The sequence below is a fragment of the Leucopleurus acutus genome (assembly GCF_964270905.1).
Source record: "Leucopleurus acutus genome assembly, chromosome: 1".
Taxonomy (NCBI): domain Eukaryota; kingdom Metazoa; phylum Chordata; class Mammalia; order Artiodactyla; family Delphinidae; genus Leucopleurus; species Leucopleurus acutus.
This window is the reverse complement of record NC_139142.1, coordinates 47603353-47625547: the sequence shown is the minus strand read 5'-3', so window position 1 is coordinate 47625547 and position 22195 is coordinate 47603353. Positions and strand designations below refer to the sequence as shown.

Sequence of the window (22195 nt, the reverse complement as noted above, 5' to 3'; positions counted from 1 at the left end):
GGTGTGGTGAGAGCAGGTCCTGGCAGCACAGAAGACAAGTCCCAATACAGAAAAGTCCTGCTTGGACTTTTGCTTCTTCCCTATTCCCAGAGGCTGCAGGAATAACTTCAGATCAGGAGCAGTGATACAAAGAAGTAATGGAAACCAGAGGTATTAACATAATTGCAATGGAAGAAATACCAGTCTCTCAGGAAACTCAGAAGAATAATTCTGATTCTTTCCTCTAGTAATGGTTTGAGTTGAGGAATCAAAGCCCCCAAGGATGCTCCTTGTAGGAAAGGATCTTTATATGAAGAATAATAACACTTTAGGTTTTACACTTTAAAACGTATGCCTTCGCATACTTAATTTTGATTTTTAAAATAACTGTGACGTAGTCAGAGTAGGAACTATTAATCTCCTTTTATAGTTGTAAAGGAGGGAACAAAGAAAAAACTTGCCTAAAACCACAGTTAGTAATCAGGGAGGCTGGGTCAGAAGCTCAGGTTTCTGTGTCTTTGAACATCACACGACCTTTTTTAAAGCAATTCAGTTGGAGAGGTACTCTGGCCCGACTTACATATAATCCTATCTGACTTAGAGTCCCCGAGGCCTCTGTGTCACAGCAACTGCAAAATGACAACACTCAACTGCTTCTATAAAATAGCAATGCAGATAGAGAAGAGAACATAGACTATCTGAAGAGCTCAAGAGCTACAACCGAAAGGACCCCTATGTTGTGTGGCTAGAATGAAGAAGCCAACATTGAGTGATAACAACCATAGAAAGGCTTCTTTCAGATTATGGAAGACAAAATAGTCAATTTAATTACTTTTTTACATATCCTAGGAAAATGTTAAAACTAATAAATTATCTCAGAAAATTAAGACTTAAAAATATATACATCTAAAAGGACCCAGAAAAGCCAAAATAATCCTGCACATGAAGAACAGAGTTGGAGGATGTAAATTTCCCAATTTAAAACCTGTTACACAGCGGGAGGGGCCACAGCAGTGAGAGGCCCGCGTACCGCAAAAAAAAAAAAAAAAAAAACCTGTTACAAAGATGCTGTATTCAAGAGAGTGGGGCAACTGCCATATGCTATCTGTGTACATAATAGAAAAACATGTACATGACTGTTCATAGCAGCATTATTCATAATAGCAAAAAGTGGAGACAATGCAAATGTCCATCAACTGCTGAATGGAGAAACAAAATGGGGTATATCCATCCAATAGAATATTATTCATCCATAGAAAGGAATGAACTACTGATTCATGCTATAACATGGATGGTCCTTGAAAGCCTATGCTAAGGGAAAGAAGCCAGACCCAAAAGGCCTCATGTTGTATGATTCCATTTATACGAAATGTCCAGATTAGGCAAATCCATAAAGATGGAAGGTACATGAGTGGTTGTCAGGGAATGAAGGGAGGGGAGAATGGGGAGTGAGTGCTAATGGGTATAGGGTTTCTTTTTGCAGTGATGAAAACGCTTTAAAACTCAGTAGTGGTGATGGTCGCACAGCCTCGTGAATATACAAAAAAACCCATCAAATTGTATACTTTAAAAGGGTGCATTTTACGGTATGTGAATTACATTTCAATATACAAATACCTTTTATAGACTATTTAAACACAATAATTTAGTTAAAACTGCCTAACTTAACAGAAATGAAGTAGATAGACCTCCTGGGAAGAACAGGTATGCTGCAATGATTGGCACTTAAAACAAATAAATTCAAGAATCTGATTAAATATACATAAATATACATAATGACAGACTCACACAATGCATGCTGGCTGAGAGACAGTGTAACACTGAATTGGAGTTTATATACCAGAACTGTGTGTATATAAATATATAAAACTGTGTGTGTGTGTGTGTGTGTGTGTGTGTATATATATATATATATATGTATATATATATATTCACAGTGTGTATACATATATATTCACACACACACCCTTATTTCAGAACTCGGTCATGAACAGTGTCAAAATGTTATTATAATATAGTTCATTTGGTTTTCAATAACAAAATCCTCAGAAGTACCTTAGGAAACTTTTCATTACATCAAATTTCACACTATTTCCTCAACAGACTAATGATCTAGATGATTACATGTTAACTAATTTAAATTATATCAACAGGCCTGTTGTTGTCACAATTGTATATAAACTAACATACACATCTATACCACAGGTATAAATCCACATAGGTTTTAGAAAAATAGGGAGTATGGCATGTCATAAGCCAGCATTATAAATTCTGGGTCAAGATCTATTTTCTTGTGGTTCAAAATTCTGGCTCTGGAGTACAACAGAGCCATGTTGAAATCCAAGCTTCCTCATTTACTGGTTAATTACGACTTTGAACTAGTTACTTAACTCTTCTACAGGTAATGATAGTTCCTATGACTCTTGTGAGAATAAATGAGATAATGCATGTGAATCACGTAGCTTTGAGCCAGACACCTACTGAGCATTCAATAAATGTTAGCTATTATTATTAAATTTCATATGACACTTATTTTCTGTGGGTAGTAATGCCTACCATATAGGAGACTGTCCCATGGACAATGCTATCAGCGTATTAATATTTAGAATACTTACAAACATTACAATTCAACTCATTCTAGCATCCATGAGCGATAATTCAAGTTTAAAAAAATCCATGAAACAAAATATAAAATTGTGCACATTAAAACAGGAAACTTACTGATATGACTTTCTAGTCCTGCTTCTAATTTTTTCAGCCACAATAAAAGGTTCTGTTCAGTGATAGCCTGGTCTGAAGGAAATGCAAATACTTGGCCGCCTGAATGCAGATTTACCACAGCAAGAAGAGGAAGGGGAGGTAGGGTATCAAAATATGCCTGCAAGATTCCTCTCCCCACGGGAGTATTCTTCCTATAAAAGGGAGCAACTGAACACGTTAATTAATATTTCTTTCTATAACAAAATAACAAGAACAACAGTTTGTAAAACATATTAACCTTTAAATATAGTATCATGCGAGGAAGTTTATTTTATGAAAATATGTCCTAAAAATCAAGAGGTCTGTAACTATGTTATTAGTAACCAGAGGCATAAAAAGTTTCTTTTAACATAGGGTACTTACTGTATTTCTCTTAGCAGAAAAAAGGCAACCAATGAGTTTTAATGAAAAACATAGTCCAAAGGCTTGTCAATTTTGTCTCAATACAATCAATACGTTCCTTCCAAAGTTTAGTCAAGTATCTGATCACATGTCAGCTCAAAAATTAAATGGCTACAAAACTATAAAATAACAAGATACTAATAATAAATACCCCTTTTCCAAATAAAATTGTCTCTTTCCTCAGGATTAATTTCAAATTAAAAAGATTTTTTAAAGTATTCATACAAGGAAACCACAAGTTTAAGACACCTATTTTTCCTAATACATCACATTCCACATAATGGAAAGGACTATTTCACTCTGACATAGCTACAAGGATAATTACCTGGGAAAATTTTGTTTCAAGTAGTAGGCTGTACTGTTAGTGAACTCTTCACAACAAAAGTGTACACTGCCCCATTTTTGTAATTTTTCCAATGAGTTAAAAATGAAATGTCTTTCATCTGATGACTTTGAACAATGGATAGTGTATCTAAATATGTGAACTGTGTTCAGAGACATTAAGTGTAATAACACAAGCCACACATCTAGAAAATATACCAGGAAATATTGTTGGTAAATGCACTGATAATTTTCTGTAAAGTTTTAGGCTGCATTTTTAAAATACAGAAATACAGAAAAAGGAATTAAAGAAAAATGCCAAAATAACACAATGTTTATTTTTCTGTATTTGCCAAATTTCCCTCAATGAACATCCATTACTTTTAAAATCAGAAAAATTATTATCTTTAAAAATTTACTGTATGACACCAAAAACAAAGGCAACAAAAGCAAAAATAAACAAGTGGGACTACATCAAACTAAAAAACTTCTGCACAGCAAAGGAAACCAACAAAATGAAAAGGCAACATTCAGAAGGGGAGAAAATATTTGCAAATCATATATCTGATAGGGGATTAATATCCAAAATAACTAAAGAACTCACACAACTCAATCACAAAACAACAATTCAATTAAATAATGGACATAACTGAATAAACATTTTTGCAAAGAAAACATACAAATGACCAAAAGGTACATAAAAAGATGCTTAACATCACTAATCATCAGGGAAATGCAAATAAAAACCACAATGAGATATCACCTTACACCTGTCAGAATGGCTATCAACAAAAGACCACAAATAACAAGCACTAGGGAGGATGTGGAAAAACTGGAACCCTTGTGCACTGTTGGTGGGAATGTAAATTGGTACAGCCAGTATGGAGAAGAGTATGGAGGTTCCTTAAGAAACTAAAAATAAAGCTACTATGTGATCCAGCAATCCCACTCCTGGGCATATTATATCTGGAGAAAAACATGGTTCAAAAAGATACATGCACTCCCAATGTTCACTGCAGCACAGTTTACAATAGCCAAGACACTGAAGCAACCTAAATGTCCATCAACAGAGGAGTGATAAAGAAGATGAGGCACATATATACAATGGAATATTACTCAGCCATTAAAAAAATGAAATAATGCCATTTGCAGCAACTTGTATGGACCTGGAGATTATCAAAGTAAGGGAAGAAGTCAGAGAAAGACAAATATCATATCATATGATATCACTTCTATGCAGAATCTAAAAAAAATGATACAAATGAACTTATTTATAAAACAGAAACAGACTTAGAGAATGGAATATTATTCAGCCATGAGAAAGAATGAAATCCTGCTATTTGCTACAACATGGATGGAATTTGAGGGCATTATACTAAGTGAAATAAGCCAGAAGGAGAAAGACAAATACTACATAGTAGTATCACTTATATGTGGAAGCTTAAAAAAAAGTCAAATTCATAAAAACAGAGTAGACAAGTTGTCAGGGACTACAGGGTGGGGGAAATATGGAGAGATTGGTAAAAGAATACAGATCTTTCAGTTGCAAGATGAATAAGGTCTGAGGATTTAATGTATAACGTGATGACTATAGTTGATAATACTGTACTGTATCACTGAAATTTGCTAAGCGAGTAGAACTTAAATGTTCTCACCACCCCCAAAAGTTTATATATATAAAACAAATATGTGAGGTGATGGATGTATTAAATAATTAGATGGAAGAATCTTTTCACAATGTATACATATATCAAATTATCACAATGTATATTTTAAATATCTTACAATTTTATTTGTCATTTATATCTCAATAAAGCTGGAAAAAAAATCACACAGCAAAAAAAAAAAAAAAGAATTTACTGTAAAACAGAATTCAGTCTAAAACAACGTCATCTTAGACAGTCTGAGGGAGTTTAGTTACTAAAATATCATGATAACATACACATTGGTCCCATAATATATAACTCCACAAGTAGAGTTTCATTCCCTAATGAAAATTTAATAATAATTATACTTTCTTTACCTTTTACGTATTAAAAAATAAAAAAATATATACTTACAGATTTAACCAGCAAGGGGTAAGTGAATCCAAGTGTTTCTCTTTTAGCAGCGTCAATATTGCTTTTTTATGCTGAGGATTTATGCTGCCATCACTGAATAAAATGAGTAATGGTTTCTGAAGTCTTAAGTAAGTGGGAAGATTTTCCACAGTGATTTCTGGCTGTTTAAAACAAACCAAGAAAAATGGAGAGTTATAGTGTATAAAGTAGAAAATAATGTTCAAATCACTCTTGCAATTTTAGTTTGTAAAATGTATTTCAAACATTTTCATTTAAGTGGAGATTTTGCTATACTGATTAATAACTATGAATCTCAAGAGTTTTTTAAATTTAAACCCAGTTTGTCTTAAGAATGAGTTATTTTCAAAATTAAACTAATAGAATTTGAAAACAAATTAAAGGAGCTCCCTGTTTTACAAGGATGTAGCACTTCTAATAATTTCTTATGCTAAAATCTGGATCAGACTAGCCAACATACACATGACAAATAAAATTCTTGTTATATCTTTATAAAATTTTTGAAAAAAACATAAGCTGAGCTTTAAAGATATAATCTTTTAACATCTATGATTACTTAAAAATTAATAAAATCTTGCTTTGTTTCAAAATTATGAGTTTTTAGCATAATTAAAGTAATTCAATAATATGCTAAAACAAATTTTAAAAGTCTCTTATTTCTTTGGGGTTTAAAATAACAATGAAAAAATTTAGTAAGAAATAAGAAATCTTACCCTTTTATTCTTTTTATTAATTAAAAGAGAACAATGTTTTTTATATATTTGTAGAAGACAACTTTGTCTAGGCTGTTATTAATAAGAATTGAAAGAGTAACAAACAAAGTTAACATATTCAGGATTAAAAATAGCAGTGACACTATATATAAAATAGATAACTAATAAGGATGTACTGTATAGAACAGGGAATTCTACTCAATACTCTGTAATGGCCTATATGGGAAAAGACTCTAAAAAGTGGATATATGTATATGTATAACTGATTCACTTTGCTGTATACCTGAAACTAACACAACATTGTAAATTAACTATACTCCAATAAAAATTTAAAAAAGAAAATAGCAGTGACTTAGAATATTAAAGTCTTCTACCATTTTCCATTTTTAGTACCACATCTATTAATTCATCTTCTGGATGTACTTATGAGCTGGATTAAATCTTCCTATATCATAAAACTAATCCCCTGCTGACAGATAAGGAAACCAAAGACGAGAAACTGACTTGCTGAAGTCACACAGCTAAGTAGGAGGAAGAGTTGAATGAAACTAGCGCTCAGGCATCCTGTTCACCAGCTTCCCATTTCATTGGATCACACTAGAAATCCAAATGAACAATTTTTTTCATGGTGCCAACCACCTCCGATTCATCCCCAAACACCAAACTCTGGCACGTACTTTTCCGTACTTAGTTCTCAAAACCACTTTCCTCTGCCAATTCTCATTTTTCTTTAAATTCTTTCTCTTTCACACTAAAAATCCTCTTTTCACACCTTCCTCTTTCATGATTTAAATCTTAGATCCCTTCTTCTCCAAACTCCCCTGTGTTGTATTCTTGTATTAACTATCATCTTTTCTCTTCTACATGAGTTACGTCCCCTTCCTAAAATTGACAGATCTCATCAAACCAGCAGAATGGATTTGACGAATCTGGTGCAATGGAGCCATCACTGCTCAATTCAAAAATTTATTGAGAACTTCAAGATCTTATGCTGGGTACTGAATCAAAAAGAATTAAGGTGCTTACCCTGCCCTCAAAGAGTTCATAGTTAAGAGAAGCAAAGAAGTATACAAACTGCTGTGATCCAAGAAAAAAATTAATGTGTGACACTAAGGAAACCTATTGGTTCTAAATTAAAACTAAAAAACAAGTTAGGGGAGCTCATGGGTGATTTTAGGAAGTGGTATTTGATCTGGGCCTTGCATAAGGAATAAAACCTTGATAGATAGAGGTGTGCGCTTAGAGCGGGGATTCCAGATACAGGGAGCATCATGAGGGTGCAGACAGATGTTAAGGCATGCAGAGTATCTGGGGAACAGTGAGAGTGAAGCATACCAGACTTAGGCAGGCAAGAGGCAAATGTGGCTGTCAAACCAGATGGGAAAATGACTCCACAGGCTTTCTAGCTCTCAGGAATACTGAGATTTTGTATCAAATGAGTGACATGGTTAGGCCTGTTTCAGATGACTAACTGGAATATGAATTTGTGGAAAGACAAGCTAGTGACAGGCACTGCTCTTTCCTAAGTCAGGAAAGAAAGAGTAAGAGTTGTGTGAGTTTAGAGGTTATGATTAGAAACAGAGTTAGGAATCATCAGCTGGTATGACAGTAGAAGTTATGGGTATAGATAAAGTCTCCAAAGAAAAACATAGCAAAAAAAGAAAAAAGCGTTGAAGATGTAATTCTAGAGTGGCCAGAGGGTTGAAAGTGTACCTAGAGAGGATTGAATTGCAAAAGCCAAAGGAGGAGAGAATTTTAAGAAGGAAAAGCACAATCAAGAGTTTTGATTGCTATTCAGAGGTTAAGGAGAAACAGAAAAGGTCGTCAAATGTGGTCCCTGGAAGGTGACCTTTGGCTATTTGAGTACGTAAGAGACTATAATTGTGTGGGTTCTGATATTCTTAACTTATTCATAATAAGAACATAAAAAGGAACTCCATGTATCTGAGAAAAGTGCTAAACATATTACCTAACAAATAGTTCTAAGTGTGACAGCCTTGGATATATCATTGCTTACTTACGATATTTACATAGCAAATTATCATGTATTTCAGATTTGGGCACTATTTACCTGGACTAATTTGTCATCAGGTTCATTAAAATAAAAGTTCGATGTTATGTAAAAAATGTTAACCATCCGGCCATCCACTCCTCTTTCCTATCCAGAGGAAGGATCCAAAGTCCTTCTGGTAACTAGGTGTAGGCCAGGAGACAGATTACTGCTAGCTGGCTACTGTACACAGTCACTGATGCTCTGGACTTAAAGCTCCAACACAAAGCAGCACTGAGAAATTTAATAACCACTTGAAGGTTTTAGAATTTATGAAAAGATCGTAACTAAAAGCAAAATAAATATTATTACAGCTGTTCATTATTTACTTGAACACTGCAAACCAAATGTTGTAAATTTGCCTTAACTATAAACATTGATAATTGTTAAGCTTGCCCACAGTTTCTCAGCCTTAAAGAATATAATCTTAAAGAAAACAATTAGATACCTATTTTTATCTAGCAGTTAGGCAAAGATTAAAGAGTAAAATGATACAAATCTTCTGTTGGGCGAGACAGGAATAAATGTCAGAAGCCTTCAAAATGTGCCTACCCTTTGGACTAGCAATTCAAATTCTATGAATTTACCGTAAGTACATAGTCATAGCAACACCCAAAGATTATCTATAAGGATGGTCCCAGAATAAAACAAAACAAAACAAAGGCATCTTAAATATTAACAAACAGAAAATTAGATAAATTGTGGTTTATTAGTACAACAGAATATTATGCCAATATTTAAAAACTAATATGCAAATATTTATTTCTTGGTGGAAATATCCCTTAATATAAAAAGATAAACACATATATACACATGGAATTTTTTTTTAAGTTCGGGAAAATATATCCCCAAATTTAAACTTGGTGAAAGAAGTTATGGTTTATTCTGATTTTCTTCTTTATACTTTCCTGTATTATCTCGGAAAAAAAAGCTAAAGTCTTACAATAATTCCAAAAATATTACACTATGTATATGCTAAAGAAAGTCATTTAATAATGTCATTAAAGACAAAAATGTTACTTTATAAATAATTTAGAAAACCACATCCTGAAAATATTAATGATTTGATTGATTATAAACTGTAACTTTAATTGGGGGAGGGGAGGCAATAGAACTGAGGTCACAAAAAACTTAAAGAATACATTCATTTCTTTGAGCCTAAAATGTAGTATCATTTAGGTCAGCATGACAAAAAACAGTAACAGGAGGATATTCGTTCAGTATTTACAGTTGATAATAGTGCCCCTATGGCACTTTAGAAAGGTACAAAAGCATAGATTTATAATATTCTAGCTACAGTTAATATTAATGCAAAACAACCAAAATCAAGAAATGCAGGTTACATCCGCTGGGCCCCTGAATCCATTATTACACAAAGTAAGCATCGGAAAAGGACTTTCGTAAGACAGTATTTTGCTCTAAAATGGTATAATACCAGCTAACATTTGTTGAGTGTTTACCAGGGGCCAAACACTGTACACAGAGCACTGAACACCCATCTCGTTTAGTCCTTACAATAACGCTCTGCAGCAGGGGCTACTATCACCTACATTTTACACATGTGGAAACTGAGGCACAGAGATGCTTACATACAGCCAATAGGGAGACAAGCAAGGATCTGAAGCCCAGAAGTCTGCTCTCTGGAATCTATGTGCTTTATGCCAAGTTTCAGCCTAGATTGAGTACTTCAACTGGCCATCAGCCACAAGCATCTCAGCAATAAAAATAATCCAAAGACATGTAAACTTTTGGCAGTGGACTAAAGAAGCTGTATGCATAACAGGTGAATAATAAAACAGAGCAACCCAATGAATCTTGACATCACAACACATCATGCCCTGTGCCAACAAAAGCTGGAAACTCATGTATTAAAACACACTGTCTTTAACTGGTCTAGATTTTCTTATTTCAAATAACATCCTTATTATAAAATATACTCACAAATATTTCCAGTGATGCATTTGTTATTATTTGAACTATTTCTTGAGCATGGACATTAGCTAATGAAATGCTCTCGATTTTGCCTTCTTTGTGTCTGGCAAGCAGCAGGGCTGGAAGAGTTACAGCATATTTATTTGACCTATGGAGAAATGTAGTATTAAAATTTCCAGGCAAAATATAGCAAATCATCAAAAATATGAACAGTTAGGCCAAGAAGTCACAATGGAGGCAGCAAATGGGAAGCCCTACTAAGGAAAAAAGAACTCGATTTCCAGACAAACTTATCTTCTATGTGAGGCTATCTGAGCAAGTTCAAGAACCTTGATAATCTAGATTAGAAGAAAGCAACAGATAGTAATCTAGCCAGATTTGTATTTCTAGACAACTTATTCATCAAGAAAATGTCCAAATAGGATTAGGAACACACTGAATGGTTCTCCACTTTTTGGGCTGCTCACCAAACTGCTGAGCCAAGGAGACAGGCATTTATGAGAATGGGCCTGTTATTTGCCAGGCACTACACCAGGTGCTTCTAGTTAAGTCTTTAACCATCAGAACATCCCTATAACCCTCTGTTTACTGATGATGAAAGAGCAGTAAACAGCAGAGACAGAATTCACACTGAGGTATTCCAGATACAGAGTCTGTGCTCTCTCCACTGAAACAGAGCCCAAATCTGCTCCCTCCTACCACTACTTTTGCTAACTAAACTTAAAAGAAAATCACTAAATAGGAAAAAAATGTCTTGTGTGAAATTACCAGTGATGTAGTCACATTTATATCATGTAAAAGCTTAATTCATGCTAAAACAAAAGTATAGACGTTATAATATTATAAACATTAGTAGAAAGCCCAGTTTTCAGATTACCTGTTGGTAATATAACCAGTTGGTTATAAACGAAACATACTCTGAAAACTACTGGTCTAGAAGAGAGTGGGTGACTGTCCATGTGTCAGGTGAACAGGTCTCATATTCCCTAAAGATCTGGAGTTCTGTATTCACTTTTAAAAACTCACTGATTTCATGGAGCTCGATCATCAAAAGCATGTGTCACCAGTATTCAGGATGAAAGATTTAAGCTCAGAAATGACAATGAGGAATAATATAGTCAGAGGGTAATAAACACAAACTGGGGCTTATTAACTCCACGTGCATCTGAAGAGGAGTCATAAGTGTAGAACGTGCTATGTATTCATAATTTCCAAATTTTCAGTTCAGTCCTTCATTCCGCAGCAACTGAAATACTTGATAGTTCACAGGAGCCCCGAATTCTACAAATAAAGCAACTTAAGTGGCTAAAAGAAGCACTGCTTAAGTGTATGTCTGCAATAACAAAATTAAGTAGAACTATCCGTTCGTCACCTAAAACTCTGCGAGAAATATAGAAAAACTGATTTTTATGTAGACCTTGGTGGCAAATCAAAACCCAGACACTCAAGAAATAAAATTCCTCATAAAACTATGACAACTGAAAAGAATTTACCGCAGGTAATAGAATCCAAAGAGGAAAACTTTTATAGGAAGATGAAGTAGTATGAATCCAATGTTGCCCCATGAGGGCATCTAGCCTAAAGAAGAATTTTGAATATCTAAAAATTCTAAATAGCCAGGTAGTACCTTCCTAGATCTTCCCAGAAGGAAATTAAAAATTTAGTTATGTTGCTGCCCTATTTTCCTTCATCAACTTTGTAAAGACAAACAATAAATTATTTTGCAAACTTCTTCCTCCCTAAAATTAGAAGACCAACAGACTTACAGTGTCAAAACATCTTCTTCAGAATAAATTCCTGTGATAACACATCCTTTTAGGTAGTTTCCTGCTTCAGTGAACTCTTCTTTTGCTATAAATACACAAACAAGTTAAAAATCTGAAACCTTTCAAGTTATGTATGCTATTCAACTGATGAACATGTTTACAGATGATAGTGCTTAATTACTAATTAATTATAAAGATGTTTAAGTGCAGACCTTACATACCTTATTGGTTCTAAAATATATCTGTGTTCTTTTTATAACATTTGATAACTACAGAAATGTACATTGATATAATACAACTATGGTTCTGTAAATAAATGTACTCCAAATGTACAGATGACCCTTGAACAACACGAGTTTGACCTGCATGGGTCCACTTTATACATTAATTTTTTCAATAAATACAGTACCTGTATTTTCATTTAACAGACCTTTAAACTAACTAAGTGTGGGGAAAAGTATGTGTTCAACTGTGTTCAAGAGATCACAATACGTGGAATCAAAAGAAGTAGAGTTTCTATCCAAACTGAGCTTCCTGCCCTTGGGTGGGTCATTTATCAATTCCTTTATTTTTGAGGCAGAGACAGCAGTCTGGGGATTTTTAACTGTGCAGGGGGTCAGCACCCCTAACCCCCTCGTTTTCAAGGGTCAACTGTAATTTATAAGATTTACAGGATTCTAATCATACAGATTAAGTAAATAAATATTGGTTGCTTTTTAATCTACTCCTAAGGCAAGGTAAATGGAGACAGCTGTCCTATATGTAGCCTGGAAAGAAAAGCAGGTATGTGAAATGATACACACATTATAACCAGAAAATCTAAAAGTGCTCATATGCATAGAAAAAATAGAAGACTGGAAATTCTAGTCCTCTAACAGTGTCTCTGTTAGGGTTCTATAATTATGAGGGATTTGTACCTTCTTCTCTTATTTCCTGTATTTTCTGTAATGTGTTTTTGTTACTTTTAAACTTTGATTAATTTGTGTATCAGTCTTTTCCCATTTGTTATGATATACATTTTCAAAATAAGAACTATTATCTCTGTAGGTTTCTGAATACATTTTCATAAATAATAGCATATTCTGGACCTTATAACCAAGAAGCAAGTCTGAATTAAACAGTTGTAGACTAATGAGAAAAGAGCAAAGGTAGACTGATATAAATGATGTATTCTTGACAACTGAAGGCCAGATGATAGCTCAGCTCGCTGCACAAAAGGTTCATAACAGTTGAAATAGAAAAACTATGATGGAAGAATTGAATCATAAAGCACCTAGAGGTCTGGGTATGCTGAACCCAAAAGATCTGTACCTTAGTAGTCAGCACTATATTCGTGATGTGAGCATCAACACTGTTAACCTGGGTAACCACAAGATTGTTTTCTTTAAAAACGATGCATACTTTCCACAAGACTGAGAAACACTGTAGGAAAGCCAGCTTACTAAAGTGGCAAAATCCACCAGCAGGCAGCACTGAGAGCTCATTTATAATCATAAATTTAATGAGAAACGAGTAACCCATGAAAATATTTTCTTTAGCCTGTGCTATACCAAAGTAGAAAAGATTCATAAGAAAACTAGGCAACTAGAAAGAACTGAGTGCTGTACTTTCATTTCTAAGAGAAATTTCTCTAAATTCTGATCAATAATTGATGATTGTTATCTAAAGCAATGACATAATGGAATCTGTTTTAGCTTCTTTTTTGATAAGAAAATTACACTAATATTCCCATATAATTTCCTCATGAAGAAGACTCTAAACTCATGAATATGTTTCTTGCAAGCCTCTGCATGAAACCACTTGTACATAAATCCTAAGTTCCTTGGGGAATGGTAGCATTTAAGACTGTAGACCTCAGTTACATATCCATTCCCACTAAATCAAAGTGTAAATTCTCCTCTGAATATTTGAAACCAGGCACATTCTCCTCCTTGGTGAAAACTGCATATATGTCAGAATATAGGGCAACCCAAATATAAGGAAATAATCAGTTATCTAAATAAAAAGTTTTTTTAACCACTATAAATATACTTGAGGTGTGATATTAACGGTGACTTACAATATTCAGTTGTTTTAACTTTAAACATATTTTAATTGCATAAAATAAATACATTAGGAGCTTCAAGATGGCACAAGAGTAAAATGCAGAGATCACCTTCCTCCCCACAAATACATCAGAAATACATCTACATACGGAACAACCCCTACAGAACACCCACTGAACGCTGGCAGAAGACCTCAGACGTCCCAAATGTCAAGAAACTCCCCACGTACCTGGGTAGGGCAAAAGAAAAAAGAATAAACAGAGACAAAAGGATAGGGACGGGACGTGCACCAGTGGGAGGGAGCCGTGAAGGAGGAAAGGTTTCCACACGCTAGAAGCCCCTTCGCGGGTGGAGACTGCAGGTGGCGGGCGGCGGGGAGCTTCGGAGCCGCGGAGGAGAGCACAGCAACAGGGGTGCTGAGGGCAAAGCGGAGAGATTCCCGCACAGAGGATCGGTGCCTACCGGCACTCACCAGCCCAAGAGGCTCGTCTGCTCACCTGCTGGGGCAGGCAGGGGCTGGGAGCTGAGGCTCAGGCGGGCTACAGAGCTTAGATCCCAGGGAGAGGGCTGGGGTTGGCTGCGTGAACACAGCCTGAAGGGGGCTAGTGCGCCACAGCTAGCTGGGAGGGAGTCCGGGAAAAGGTCTGGACATGCCGAAGAGGCAAGAGACCTTTTCTTGCCTCTTTGTTTCATGGTGTGCGAGGTGAGATTAAGAGTGCCACCTAAATGACTCCAGAGATGGGCGTGAGCCGCAGCTATCAGCGTGGACCCCAGAGATGGGCGGGAGACGCTAAGGCTGCTGCCGCCGCCACCAAGAAGCCTGTGTGCGAGCACAGGTCACTATCCACACCTCCCCTCCTGGGAGCCTGTGCAGCCCGCCACTGCCACGGTCCCGTGATCCAGGGACAACTTCCCCGGGAGAACGCACGGCGCGCCTCAGGCTGCTGCAACGTCATGCTGGCCTCTGCCGCTGCAGGCTCGCCTCGCATCCACGCCCCTCCCTCCCCCCGGCCTGAGTAAGCCAGAGCCCCTGAATCAGCTGCTCCTTTAACCCCGTCCTGTCTGAGCGAAGAACAGACGCCCTCAGGCGACCTAGATGCAGAGGCGGGGCCAAGGCTGAACCACAGGAGCTGTGCGAACAAAGAAAGAAAGGGAAATCTCTCCCAGCAGCCTCAGGAGCGAGGATTTAATCTCCACAATCAACCTGATGTACCCTGCATCTGTGGAATACCTGAATAGAAACGAATCATCCCAAATTGAGGAGGTGGACTTTGGGAGCAACGACATATATATATTTTTCCCTTTTTCTCTTTTTCGTGAGGATGACAGGGTCTTGGTGCTCCGACCGGAAGTCAGGCCTGTGCCTCTGAGGAGGGGAAGCTGAGTTGAGGACACTGGTCCACCAGAGACCTCCCAGCTCCACGTAATGTCAAAAAGCGAAAATCTCCCAGAGAATCCATCTCAATGCTAACACCCAGCTCCACTCAATGACCAGCAAGCTCCAATGCTGGACACCCTATGCCAAACTAGCAAGACAGGAACACAACCCCATCCATTAGCAGACAGGCTGCCTAAAATCATAATAAGGTCACAGACACCCCAAAACACACCACCAGACGCGGACCTGCCCACCAGAAAGACAAGACCCAGCATCATCCACCAGAACACAGGCACTAGTCCCCTCCACCAGGAAGCCTACACAACCCACTGAACCAACCTTAGCCACTGCGAGCAGACACCAAAAACAACAGGATCTATGAAGCTGCAGCCTGCAAAATGGAGACCCCAAACACAGTAAGTTACACAAAATGAAAAGACAGAGAAACACACAGCAGATGAAGGAACAAGGTCAAAACCCACCAGGCCAAACAAATGAAGAGGAAATAGGCAGTCTACCTGAAAAAGAATGCAGAATAATGATAGTAAAGATGATCCAAAATCCTGGAAATAGAATGGAGAAAATACAAGAAAGGTTTAACAAGGACCTAGAAGAACTAAAGAGCAAACAAACAATGATGAACAACACAATAAATGAAATTAAAAATTCTCTAGAAGGAATCAACAGCAGAATAACTGAGGCAGAAGAATGGATAAGTGACCTGGAAGATAAAATAGTGGAAATAATTACTGCAGAGCACAATAAAGAATGAGAAGAGTTGAGGACAGTCTCAGAGACCTCTGGAACAATATTAAATGCACCAACATTCGAATTATAGGGGTGCCAGAAGAAGCAGAAGAGAAAAAGAAAGGAACTGAGAAAATATTTGAAGACATTATACTTGAAAACTTCCGTAATATGGGAAAGGAAATAGTAAATCAATCCAGGAAGTGCAGAGAGTCCCATACAAGATAAATCCAAGGAGAAACATGACAAGACACATATCAATCAAATTATCAAAAACTAAATACAAAGAAAAAATATTAAAATCAGCAAGGGAAAAACAACAACTAACATACAAGGGAATCCCCATAAGGTTAATAGCTGATCCTTCAGCAGAAACTCTGCAAGCCAGAAGGGAATGGCAGGACATATTCAAAGTGATGAAAGGGAAAAACCTACAACCAAGATTACTCTACCAGCAGGGATCTCATTCACATTCGACAGAGAAATTCAAACCTTTACAAACGAGCAAAAGCTAAGAGAATTCAGCACCACCAAACCAGCTTTACAACAAATGCTAAAGGAACTTCTTTAGGCAGGAAACACAAGAGAAGGAAAACACCTACAAAAACAAACCCAAAACAATGAAGAAAATGGTAACAGGAACATACATATTGATAATGACCTTAAATGTAAATGGATTAAATGCTCCAACCAAAAGAAATAGACGGGCTGAATGTATACAAAAAAAAGACCCATATATATGTTGTCTCCAAAAGACCCACTTCAGACCTAGGGACACATACAGACTGAAAGTGAAGGGATGGAAAAAGACATTCCATGCAAATGGATACCAAAGGAAAGCTGGAGTAGCAATTCTCATATCAGACAAAATAGACTTTAAAATAAAGACTATTACAAGAGACAAAGAAGGAAATTACATAATGATCAAGGGATCAATCCAAGAAGAAGATATAACAATTGTAAATATTTATGCACCCAACATAGGAGCACCTCAATACATAAGGCAAATGCTAACAGCCATAAAAGGGGAAAGCAACAGTAACACAATCATACTAGGGGACTTTAACAGCCCACTTTCACCAATGGACAGATCATCCAAAATGAAAATAAATAATGAAACACAAACTTTAAATGACACAATAGACCAGATAGATCTAATTGATACTTATAGAACATTTCACCCAAAAGTGTCAGAATACACTTTCTTCTCAAGGGCTCATGGAACATTCTGCAGGATAGATCATACCTTGGGTCACAAATCAAGCCTTGGTAAATTTAAGAAAATTGAAATTATATTAAGTATCTTTTCTGATCACAATGCTATGAGACTAGATATCAATTAGAGGAAAAATCTGTAAAAAATACAAACACATGGAGGCTGAACAATGCACTACTAAATAACCTAGAGATCACTGAAGAAATCAAAGAGGTAATCAAAAAAATACCTAGAAACAAATGACAATGAAAACACGATAACCCAAAACCTATGGAATGCAGCAAAAGCAGTTATAAGAGGGAAGTTTATAGCTATACAAGCCTACCTCAAGCAACAAGAAAAATCTCAAATAAACAATCTAACCTTACACCTAAAGAAACTAGAGAAAGAACAACAAACAAAACCCAAAGTTAGCAGAAGGAAAGAAATCATAAGATCAGACCAGAAATAAATGAAATAAAAACAAAGAAAACAATGGTAATGATCAATAAAACTAAAAGCTGGTTCATTAAGAAGATAAACAAAATTGATAAACGATTAGCCAGACTCATCAAGAAAAAGAGGGAGAGGACTCAAAGCAATACAATTAGAAATGAAAAAGAAGAAGTAACAACTGACACTGCAGAAATACAAAGAATCATGAGAGATTACTACAAGCAACTATATGCCAATAAAATGGACAAACTGGAAGAAATGGACAAATTCTTAGAAAAGCACAACCTTCCGAGAATGAAGCAGTAAGAAATAGAAAATATAAACAGAACAACCACAATCACTGAAATTGAAACTGTGATTAAAAATCTTCCAACAAACAAAAGCCCAGGACCAGATGGCTTCACACGTGAATTCTATCAAACATTTAGAGAAAAGTTAACACCTATCCTTCTCAAACTCTTGCAAAATATAGCAGAGGGAGGAACACTCCCAAACTCATTCTACGAGGCCACCATCACCCTGATCCCAAAACTAAACAAGGATGTCACAACGAAAGAAAACTACAGGTCAATATCACTGATGAACATAGATGAAAAAATCCTCAACAAAATACTAGCAAACAGAATCCAACAGCACATTAAGATGATCATACACCATGATCAAGTGGGGTTTATCCCAGGAATGAAAGGATTCTTCAATATACGCAAATCAATCAATGTGATACACCATATTAACAAATTGAAGCAGAAAACCCATATGATCATCTCAATAGATGCAGAAAAAGCTTTCAACAAAATTCAAGACACATTTATGATAAAAATCCTCCAGAAAGTAGGCATAGAGGGAACTTACCTCAACATAATAAAGGCCATATATGACAAACCCACAGCCAACATCGTCTTCAATGGTGAAAAACTGAAAACATTTCCAGTAAGATCAGGAACAAGACAAGGTTGCCCACTGTCACCACTATTATTCAACATTGTTTTGGAAGTTTTAGCTACAGCAATCAGAGAAGAAAAAGAAATAAAAGGAATCTAAATCAGAAAAGAACAAGTAAAGCTGTCACTGTTTGCAGATGACATGATACTACACATAAAGAATCCTGAAGATGCTACCAGAAAACGACTAGAGCTAATCAACAAATTTGGTAACGTAGCAGGATACAAAATTAATGCACAGAAGTCTCTGGCATTCCTATACACTAATCATGAAAAATCTGAAAGTGAAATTAAATAAACACTCCCATTTACCACTGCAACAGAAAGAATAAAATACCTAAGAATAAACCTACCTAAGGAGACAAAAGACCTGTAGGCAGAAAACTATAAGACACTGATGAAAGACATTAAAGATGATACAAACAGATGGAGAGATATAGCATGTTCTTGGATTGGAAGAACGAACATTGTGAAAATGACTATACTATACAAAGCAATCTACAGATTCAATGCAATCCCTATCAAACTACCACTGGCATTTTTCACAGAACAAGAATAAAAAATTTCACAATTTGTACGGAAACACAAAAGACCCCAAATAGCCAAAGCGATATTGAGAAAGAAAACGGAGCTGTAGAAATCAGGCTCCCTGACTTCAGACTATACTACAAAGCTACAGTAATCAAGGCAGTATGGTACTGGCACAAAAACAGAAATATAGATTAATGGAACTGATAGAAAGCCCAGAGATAAACCCACAGACGTATGGTTACCTTATTTTTGATAAAGAAGGCAAGAATATACGATGGAGAAAAGACAGCCTCTTCAATAAATGGTGCTGGGAAAGCTGGACAGCTACAAGTAAAAGAATGAAATTAGAACATTCCCTAACACCATACACAAAAATAAACTCAAAATGGATTAAAAACCTAAATGTAAGACCGGACACTATAAAACTCTTAGAGGAAAACATAGGTAGAACACTCTGTGACATAAATCACAGCAAGATCTTTTTTGACCCACCTCCTAGAGAAATGGAAATAAAAACAAACAAATGGGACCTAATGAAAATTAAAAGCTTTTGCGCAGCAAAGGAAACCATAAACAAGATGAAAAGAAAACCCTCAGAATGGGAGAAAACATTTGCAAATGAAGCAACTGACAGAGGATTCATCTCCAAAATTTACAAGCAGTTCATGCAGCTCAATATTAAAAAAAACAAACAACCCAATCCAAAAATGGGCAGAAGACCTAAATAGACATTTCTCCAAAGAAGATATACAGATTGCCAACAAACATATGAAAGAATGCTCAACATCATTAATCATGAGAGAAATGCAAATCAAAACTACAATGAGATATCATCTCACACCAGTCAGAATGGCCATCATCAAAAAATCTACAAACAATAAATGCTGGAGAGGGTGTGGAGAAAAGGGAACCCTCTTGCACTGTTGGTGGAATGTAAATTGATACAGCCTCTATGGAGAACAGTATGGGGGTTCCTTAAAAAACTAAAAATAGAACTACCATTCGACCCAGCAATCCCACATCTGGGTTTATACCCTGAGAAAACCATAATTCAAAAAGAGTCATGTACCACAATTTTCATTGCAGCTCTATTTACAATAGCCAGGACATGGGAGCAACCTAAGTGTCCATTAACAGATGGCACATATATACAATGGAATATTACTCAGCCATAAAAAGAAACGAAATTGAGTTATTTGTAGTGAGGTGGATGGACCTAGAGTCTGTCATACAGAGTGAAGTAAGTCAGAAAGAGAAAAACAAATACCATATGCTAACACATATATATGGAATCTAAAAAAAAAAAAAAGTGGTCACGAAGAACCTAGGGGCAAGATGGGAATAAAGATGCAGACCTACTAGAGAATGGACTTGAGGACATGGGGAGGGGGAAGGGTAAGCTAGAACCAAGTGAGCGAGGGGCATGGACATATATACACTACCAAATATACAACCGATAGCTGGTGGGAAGCAGCCGCATAGCACAGGGAGATCAGCTCGGTGCTTTGTGACCACCCAGAGGAGTGGGATAGGAAGGGTCGGAGGGAGGGAGACACAAGAGGGAAGAGACATGGGGATATATGTATATGTATAGCTGATTCACTTTTTTATAAAGCAGAAACTAACACACCACTGTAAAGCAATTATACTCCAATGAAGATGTTAAAAATAAATAAATACATTAATTTAGCAATACTGCTGTTTTCTACTGTCACATTTTATTACACAGTTATATTTATACACATACAGATACATCTATATTTTAGCTCTGTCAGCAAAAGAGTTGAGAGGCAAGAACACCGCCATTACTAAAATATTCCTAACCCCTAGATCTTGGTTTCTAAATTCAGTGTCCCATTAAAAGGAAATTGGACTCCTTGGAGAACTGGCTGATTCTAGGAATGGGGCTGGGAACATCTTGTGACAAAAGGACGTTTTCAGAAAATAATGGAGACATGTCAAAAGGTCATAGGTACCCAGGACGGAAAAGAAAAAAAAAAAAAAGGACATGATAGAGTGAAAGGCTCCCACTGACCAAATCTATCTAGGGTAACCTGAGCAATCTAATGATAGTAACTGATTATAATCCACTGAAATAAATAACAACTCAGCCATCCATACTGATAAACAAACAAATGAGTAGTATGCCAACTAATAAAGGTAGAAGGAATAATGGAGTTAGAAATTTCCCACTTGGCAACTATCATAGTAATACCTGTTGCAGGCAGTGAATTTTAAAACTGCTGTGCAAAAGTAAAGTGAGGAACAGGACATTTACAGAGTTTTAAACTATAACCCTACAAGATATTTATTAATTAAAAAGCAAAAAGTAGTAACTTTCTAGTAGAGGGGCCTGAAAGATAACACCAGTGGATAAAAGAGACATTTCACCCCTCATGGAACTCACATTAGTCTTCAAACCATTAGAATCTATATGAACAAATTAATATCTGATACAAAATAAGTGATCAGCAAATGTTAATAGTTAGCATTTATGAATAAAATCCAAATGTACATAAAAATGTTAATGGATTATAAGAGCCTTTTATTGTTATATGTTTTCTCATTCTATATGTTGAAAATTATGTTGAAAATAATGTTTTATATGAAAATTGAAAATAATGATTTTCAAAATAGTGTTGAAAATCCAGCAACTATCATATGAATGTCTGCAAAAACCAAAAACAAAAAGGAAGAGGAACTAATACCTGACTTAAAAGGCTTAGAAACAATCAATCCAGTAAAATAATTAAAAAGCATCATATCCAGATTACATCATTCTGGCACACCAGACCACCTTTATATACTTTAACATTATGCTTTTGAGAGATAACTACATGTAAATTTTATCATCATTTGTACAGCAATATGATCAAGTACACTGTTCCTTATGTTGATCTC

At 36.0% G+C, this 22195-nt stretch overlaps 1 protein-coding gene across 1 annotated transcript in view; it reads right to left on the bottom strand.

The window, feature by feature from the left end:
- The window catches only part of TXNDC16 (thioredoxin domain containing 16), a gene marked incomplete at its 5' end in the record, with an annotated part of 110487 nt that overhangs the window by 2215 nt on the left and 86077 nt on the right, over positions 1 to 22195 (bottom strand). The window contains 4 exons of the mRNA XM_082854061.1: positions 2701 to 2891; positions 5523 to 5683; positions 10245 to 10383; positions 12002 to 12086. Coding sequence (XP_082710187.1) covers positions 2701 to 2891; positions 5523 to 5683; positions 10245 to 10383; positions 12002 to 12086 — 576 coding nt within the window. The remainder of the gene's footprint in view (positions 1 to 2700; positions 2892 to 5522; positions 5684 to 10244; positions 10384 to 12001; positions 12087 to 22195) is intronic.